We start from the raw sequence: 8,056 nt of genomic DNA, 5'->3' as shown, positions 1-8,056 counted from the left end.
GTAGCATAGCAGCAGACTTCAGCACAATTTCCTCCTGGATTCCTGCTGCCCAATATGGTCTCCATGTTTCCTGGATTCATCTCTGTTACTCAAACTCAGCATACACATTTTTCCTCTTTTATAGCATTTCATGTTCTTTCTTTTTTCTGCTGTTGTAAAAACCTCGTACTAGCTTTCCAACCTAGTGTACATGTAACTCTATAAATAATAGCTTTTATTTGGTTTTGGTAAGTTAATCGAACCAGTTTTTCTCCTAAATCTTTCAATTATAACTTATTTCATTTCTATGACACATATTTGACATGTATACCATTTGTGATACGCATATTGTATTATAATTAACATCATTTTTATTTTGAATTGTGGGTATCGCTCAACGCCCTTTTGATACGTGCGCATATCAGAAGCACGCATGTAATTTATATTATTTAATTAGCTTAATAGAAGGCATCAATCATGCACGGAGAGTGGTGATCATGGTGGTTAACGCTTGACTCTCTTCAGTAAATCATAGCCGCTCATTCCGGTCATTGAGTAGTTTGTCTTCGTCACATAAAAAAAAATTAATAAAAAAAAAACTTTTCCAGACGTTTATTATAAATGCAAGGTTTAAAAAAAATTTGTTGTGTATATTTGGAATACGCCGTGAAAAAAAAAAATCTTCCTGGCATATGATGAGTTATATACGCTAGGAAAATTTTCCATGTATAAAATATGCTCATATATATGCGGGGAATGAGTACACTTTCCTGGAGTATGAGTCATGGACAAGTATCCTCTCTTGTTCAAGAGCCAATATGTCTCAAATATATATATATATATATATATATATATATATATATATATATATTTTTTTTTTTTCTCTCTCTCTCTTTTCTATTCGTATTATTCATTATTATTTACATGGTAACAACAATTTAAATTTACAAAATATACCCAATTGTCCTATCATATCTTTGCTTAATTTTACAAAATTAACAATAACGTTTGGGGTTGAAATGGATTTCTAAAAGGCTATTGCGACAATACATATATAGCACTATTCTCCTTTAATCCTTCACTCTCTCCCACTGTCTTTTGTTCTAAAGAGAAATTATAAGAAAGATAATAAAGTTTTCTTTTAAATTGAGTTTAAATTTTTTTTTCAATTCAGTCTATTAAATAGTTTAAATTTACATTATAAGGACATGTAAGTTTAATAGACTATATTTATGCTCCGTTTGTTTCGACGTAAAATGGTTTCCGTCGTAAAATATTTTCGACGAAATCAATTTCAAAAGAAATTATTTTCTCGAAAATATTTTTCGGCGTTTGGTTCGCACGAAAAAATTACGAAAAATGAAAATGCAACTGTCGCCGGAATCCGGCGACGACTGATCGCCGTCGCCGGAATCCGGTGAACATTTTTGGCCGGATCCGGCCAAAATTGCCGGATTCCGGCAGGACACCTCCTGGCCCGGTCTGATCCGGCCTGATCCGGTCATTTTGGCCGGATCTCGGCAGGATCAGTGGCCGGATCCGGTCAGATCCCGCCGGATTCCGGCCATTTGGGCCAGATCCGGCCGGATCAGTAGCCGGATCCGGTCAGATCCCGCCGGATTCCGGCCATTTGGGCCAGATCCGCCGGATCAGTAGCCGGATCCGGTCGGAGTTCGGCCATTTTGGCCGGATCCGGTCAGATCCGGCCGGATCCCGGCCATTTCGGCCAGATCCGGCCGGATCAGTGGCCGGATCCGGTCAGATCAGGCCGGGTTCCGGCAGGTTTCTGTCCATGGCCGGATTCCGGCGGGCGGCGGTGTTCCGGCAACCGGATTCCGGCGGCTGGCGGTATTCCGGCTGCCGGATTCCGGCAGCCGGCAGGATTCCGGTGGTCGGATTCCGACGCCGGCATTATTCCAGTGACTTGATGATGCCGGATTCCGGTACTGCCTATTTTCGAACGATCGACCATTATAAGATTTGGACAGTCAAATATCAAACGTGCGTGTAAGGACGAAGAATATAATTTTGGAAAACGATTTACGGTTTTAAAAACCGTAAATCGTTTTCCAAAAATTAAAGAAGGTTTTACGGTCAAACCGAAAATGATTTTCGTTGACCATTATTTTCGCCCCTACCAAACACCGTAAAATACCGAAATCATTTTCCAGAAATCATTTTACGTCGAAACAAACGGAGCATTAAAGAAAAGAAAATTTCCAAGTTAATTTAAAAGAAGACTTTGTCTATTAATTATTATAAGCAAATATTGAACTTTCCCGGTGGAAGACATTACTTATAAGCTAGACTTATAATTATACGGGGTTTAGACTTATAATTCTCACATGCGCGCCTTGTCAAACTTGTGACACTACCCATGCAGTTACTCAATTATACAACATTGGTAGATAATGTACACCTTAGTCACGTACATATTTAACTTAAAAAATAACCCAAATTAGTCGGATAAAATTAGTTAAATACATAGAAATAAAAGCCTACATATCAACATATATATATAATTGAATATCTCTGCACTACTAGCTCTCTGTGGGTCTGCGGAAACAATGCTTGAATTCAGAGCATGTATTGTGCTTTGGTTGTGAATAATACTTTAGAAATCACACTCACATTCATTAAAGCGGGAGTACTGAAAAGTAAAGAAAAGAGAAAAAGTGGGCGGGGTTGCACATGTTCGATTCTTTGTTTTTCAAGCAGTAGTGCGTAATGCATTCAAACTTCTGACATTGACAGAGAAAGATATATTCTTACATTTGGCTTTTTGGCTTATTTGGAAAAAGTGTTGTTAAAGATTATTTCCACATAGGGATAAAGATTGCCATTTTCTCCTTATTTTTTAACTTATCGCAAGAAACTGTAATGCTTCTGATGGACACCTCACCGCCCAATCGTTGAAAGGACGTGCACTAATCACTAGGGGTGAGCAAATCCCCGCGAAACTCACCCCGCCCCGCAGAAACCGCCCCAACCCGCCCCGCAGAGCCCAAAACCCGCACCTATGGTGCGAGTCATGGGGCTTTTTTTGGCCCCCCCGCGCGGTGCGGGGGGGACCCTTGAATTTTCGAGGGTCCCCGCCCCGCAGGTCTTGAAAAAAAAAAAAAAAAGAAAAAAAAAAAAAGAAAAGAAAGAAAGAAAAGGGGAAAAGAAAGACGAAGTGTAACTCTTCACCTTCGGTCTTTCTTTTCCCCTTTTCTTTCTTGCTTCTCACTTCTCAGTTCTCTTCACTTCAGCGTCTTCAACTCTTCACCTTCGGTCTTTAGTGAACGGCGCCCAGCTACAGAGCTGCCCACGCCACGACTCCCACGCGGCCACGCCCAGCTGCCCACGCCGCACCCCATGACGCCCACATCCAGCTGCCCACGCTCACCGGCCACCACCCACAAAGTCGCGAACTGCTGGATCTCTCTTTCTCTCAGTCTCGACCTTGACCCAACCCCGACCTCCGGCGATAGAGAGAGATCTGGCTAGATCTCTCTTTCTCTCACCCCGACCCATACCCAACCACATGCGACAGAGAGAGATCCGGCCGGTGTGCGTGGGTTTCCGGCCGGATCTCTCTTTCTCTCACCCCGACCACCTGCGACAGAGAGAGATCCGGCCGGTGTGTGTGGGTTTCCGGCCGGATTTCTCTTTCTCTCACCCCGACTCAATCCCGACCACCTGCGACAGATTCGGCCGAATCTCTCTTTCTCTCACCTCGACAGAGAGATCTGGCCGGTGTGCTCATTTTTCCGGCCGGATCTCGTTTTAGCTGGGGATTTTGTTGTGAATCTTCTGAAGAAAATGCTGTGCTTCATCCCCGCGGGGATCCCCGCATACCCGCGGATCCCCGCCCCGTTCATCCCCACCCCGAGCCCACCCGCCCGGCACGGTTGCTGGGAATTTTTCGTGGGGCGCGGGTTCCCTTGGGGGAACCCGCACGCCTGCGGGGCGGGGGCAAAAAAAGCCAATCCCCGCCCCCCCCGCCCCATGCTCACCCCTACTAACCACTCCTTGCCAGAATAGATAATCAAGTTCAAATATTCCAATGCTTAAAAAAAAAAAAAATATGAAAACTAAACCATTCCCCAAAAAATGATATTTTTGGCATATTAAAATTTACAGTAATTAACTGTTTAAATGATTAGCAATTTAAATAGTTATGGTGAGATCTAGATTCAATGGGTTAGCAATTAACAGAAACTCCTCCAGGGGGATTAACTATTTACAATAATTACCAAAAATGCATTTATCTATTTTTAAACAATAATTGATCCAATAACTAAAAGGATCCGTCACATAAGCCTAATAAAATATATAAAAGTAGAATATGAGTGAATTTTAGCATTACTCATAACAAAAATACAGCATATGCTTTAAATTTAATTACTTCCATCATGGTTGGGCAGGTCCACATATGCTGCGCGCATATATTCAATTATGTGTTGATAGGTACGTAGGCTTTTATTTATATGTATTTATCTTACTTATAAAGGTTATTTTTTAAGCTAAATATGTGACTAGGTGTGCATTGTCAATTATTGTTGTATAATTTAGTTGGGTAAATTTCATTGAGTGCCCCAAGTTTGACAAGGTATGGGAAAATAAATTGTAAGTGTACGTTATAATTAAAACCTATATGTATAATTGGTCTGATGTCTATGTACGTAGTGTGAGTCTGTGACATGTCTAGGCCGGGGGGGTTTTATCATTTATGAAGTGATTGCAAATAAACTTCATTATTGTTATATTTTGTTTGATTAAGCTAAGCAATTTCAGCCATTGAGACGTTCTCACCAATACCATCCAACGTACGGTACTCTTCGGGAATCATATCATCTCATGCCCAATATTCATGCCAACCGGATACACACGTACGTACACAGAGAGAGAGAGAGAGAGAGAGAGAGAGAGAGAGAGAGAGAGCTTCATCCTTTTCACAAAAAAAGAAAAAGAAAGAAACTTAGGTAAAGAGAAGAATCTCCCCCATTTGAATGGGGACAAACGAAACATATAAGTGCATGTTTGGGTGGAGTGAAGGACAAGGAAGCAACATAATTGAGAGATTTTTGTCTATTAATTATTTGATAAAAGTAATACAAAATCATATCGAAAGTTAAAAAAAAAAGAAAAAAAAAAAAAAAGAGAAAGTATTTGATACTTGAACAGTAAAAGAAAGAAGGGGAAATAAATTTTTTTTATCAAATTAAACATGTCTCTAACGTGTATTAGTTCACATGGCGGATTATGAACAGGTGATGCAACATGGGTTGTTACGGAGGATAGGTGATGGAAAATTTATATGTGGCACCTAACGGAAGATAAGGTTAATTGCTATATGCTTAATTACTGTGTGTAATTTAGCAACATGTGTCATCATTTCATTAGTGATGACATGGTATCTAACGGAATTCGTCAAATGTTTTAACGGAATTTGACTCTAAAATATGTTAGCTGGGCAACAATTTTGCACAATAATTCTGATGCGTCCAGCATTTTTATTTTTTATTTTATTTTTTAAAAAAAGTATATTGAACACATCAACATTGTTATACAATTATTGTGTAAGAATTGTGCAAATAACATATCTCTTTGACTGCAGAGACTAAATTATTTTTTTGTCATACCCTAAAACATCAGAATTCATTTTGAAATAATAGGAATCAATTTATAATTTAGGCAAATCACATATAATGATTTTACATTTTTTTCCTTTTGTTAATTTTTTTTTTTTTTATTTCGTTTTCTAGTTTTCTTTCTTGTATATTTATATATGTTGTTGTACTTCTTTTACTCGTTAAAAAATAAAAATGAAAATAAAAAGTCATCGGTTGTGGGATCGCTTTTTGCGTCTGAAACTTGGGTTTTGGTGATAGGACTCACCTGAGACACCAACAGCTGGCGTCCTTAATAAAAATTGATCTAATAGTTAATTGAAAAAAACAGCATTATAAAATAATTAAATGAGCATTAATTACTTTCTCAATATTCATTTGGACCACTCGTGACTTTATCAAAGCAGTCATGCGTTCGTCTTAATTATCTCTATTTTCCGAAATAGGAAAAAGCAAACGCAGTCTTTTGTTAAGTAATGAGTTAGGAAAAACACATGTACACTATCTCAGAGGATTTTGCCAAAAACACACGCTATTATTGAAGTGCTCTTATAATTAAATTGGTTGGTCCTTTCTTTTTTATTTTTTTTATTTAATTATTAAAAAAATTAAAAAAAGTTTAAGTTAGATGCCGTTGTATATATTCTTAGGTGCCTTGGAATGCGAGTCATTTTTCAAAGCTCGATCATCTTTATTTTGAGAGAGACATAGCACAAGTACTACATACATGAGTTGGGAAAAAGCCACGAAAAGCACTATCTTAGATTCTCCACACGTTTAAGGAAAAAGGATTCCTTGATAATCAGATTTCTAGCTATTTCTCTCACATAAAAAAAAAAAAAAAAAAAAAAAAACCCCTAGATAGGTTGAAGTGCATCAAGACTTTACAATTAATTAGCACTCGTCCATCTTCTGGTCCAGCCCTTTTGGACCTTTGGTATCGTATGATCGGTGCATGGAAACGTGGCAGTGAACCAATAATAACCTTTAGTTTTTCGGTTTTTGATCTCTCAAGAAAAGACTTCAAAAAAATAATGCAAATATATTATATATACTAGGGGGACCATTCATGTGTCATCCACTCTCATAAAGATCAATTTTCAACCCCGCTTACCCATGGCGTCTCTAGTCTCCCTCCTTTACCATACTGACCATCATCAACCCCTTATTCAACTCATCTTTAGCACAACTTCCGACCACCACCCCCTCCGCACCATTAGTTCCATCTCCACCTCTCCCTACATTGCCATCTCCTTCGCCACCTCCCCTTTCATTGCCAGCAACACCAGCAACACCCACTCCCTCTGCACCATTAGTTCCATCTCCAGCTCTCCCTCCATTGCCATTCCCTTCTCCACCTCCTCCTCCAATGCCAACATTAACGCCACCAACACCTCCTAATCTCCTCATGTCTGCAGAGATTTTCCCCAAACCTTTAAGGCTTGGAGTATACTTTATTCGTGTAGGGCTAGGTAACCCTCCACTCAGCCAAAATATGGTTATAGGCACCGGGAGTGACATTACATGGTTTGAGTGTAAACCTTGTAATTGTGACCAAACCCCAGGCCGCCTTGTATTCGACCCACTAAATTCCTCTTCTTTTTCCGTGGTACCTTGTGACGATGCCGCCTGTAATCACTTCGGTTGCAACAAAAATCAGTGTCAGTACGAGGTAAAATATTTATGAGGTTTTTCGTAATGCTTACGTTGCAAAAACCGTAAACAAACAGGCGTCGGTAAGTGGGTATACGTTGCACCCGAATCAATAATCACTCCCCAAAGCCCTTTTTTTGTCGTTGTGAAGTTGTTTGGGGGAATGGGTAGTCGCATGTCTCTAATCTCAAGGCCCGAGAGCTCGACAGAATAAAAGGTCTGCATTTTTGAGTTGCGGAGCAAGGGTATTCATGTGGTTCCCGTAGGAGCACCGCACGTGAAAGGCTGAAATTCAACCAACCTGGTGACCCAAAAATGGAAACCGGCGGCAAGCAATAACTGAACATGTCAGCCAATCCACGGAGCTGAAGTTGAGACGGCAATGACAATTGCCCACCTCCAAGGCCCATCAAGCCATTGATTCCAGGCACTATGAACTGGTTCAAGTGCCCGCACCCAGTGAACACATTCAGAATAGCGGTGCTTCCAAACTCGAGCGTATCGAGTGCAAGAGAGCCCTTCGTAAAGGAGCCGTCCAAATATTTCACCTCGTACTGACGTTGATTGTTGTTGCAACCGAAGTGATTACAGGCGGCATCGTCACAAGGTACCACGGAAAAAAGAAGAGGAATTTAGTGGGTCGAATACAAGGCGTCCTGGGGTTTGGTCACAATTACAAGGTTTACACTCAAACCATGTAACGTCACTCCCCGTGTCTATAACCATATTTTGGCTGAGTGGAGGGTTACTTAGCCTTACACGAATAAAGTATACTCCAAGCCCAAAAGGTTTGGGGAAAATCTCTGCAG

At 40.2% G+C, this 8,056-nt stretch overlaps 1 protein-coding gene across 1 annotated transcript; it reads right to left on the bottom strand.

The window, feature by feature from the left end:
- Nucleotides 1-6,719: 6,719 nt before the first annotated feature.
- On the bottom strand, nt 6,720-7,845 carry LOC133865603 (uncharacterized). The gene is made up of 3 exons (XM_062302022.1): nt 7,807-7,845; nt 7,549-7,684; nt 6,720-7,006 (listed from the first exon to the last, which is right to left on the bottom strand). Exons 1-3 carry the CDS (start codon nt 7,843-7,845, stop codon nt 6,720-6,722), a joined length of 462 nt encoding a protein of 153 aa, XP_062158006.1.
- Between the last annotated feature and the right edge of the window lie 211 nt (nt 7,846-8,056).

Source organism: Alnus glutinosa, chromosome 4 (genome assembly GCF_958979055.1).
Source record: "Alnus glutinosa chromosome 4, dhAlnGlut1.1, whole genome shotgun sequence".
In the NCBI taxonomy this organism is placed as follows: Eukaryota; Viridiplantae; Streptophyta; class Magnoliopsida; order Fagales; family Betulaceae; genus Alnus; species Alnus glutinosa.
This window is presented reverse-complemented; position numbering and strand designations above follow the sequence as displayed.

Bases quoted from the DNA above. Each gene is read 5' to 3' on its own strand.
- LOC133865603 (XM_062302022.1), bottom strand. From the start codon at position 7,845: ATGCCGCCTGTAATCACTTCGGTTGCAACAACAATCAAC. The intron at 7,685-7,806 runs GTCAGTACGAGG...CACTTGAACCAG, and splicing joins CGGTTGCAACAACAATCAAC to TTCATAGTGCCTGGAATCAA. The intron at 7,007-7,548 runs GTTGGTTGAATT...AAATCTCTGCAG, and splicing joins TTCCATTTTTGGGTCACCAG to ACATGAGGAGATTAGGAGGT.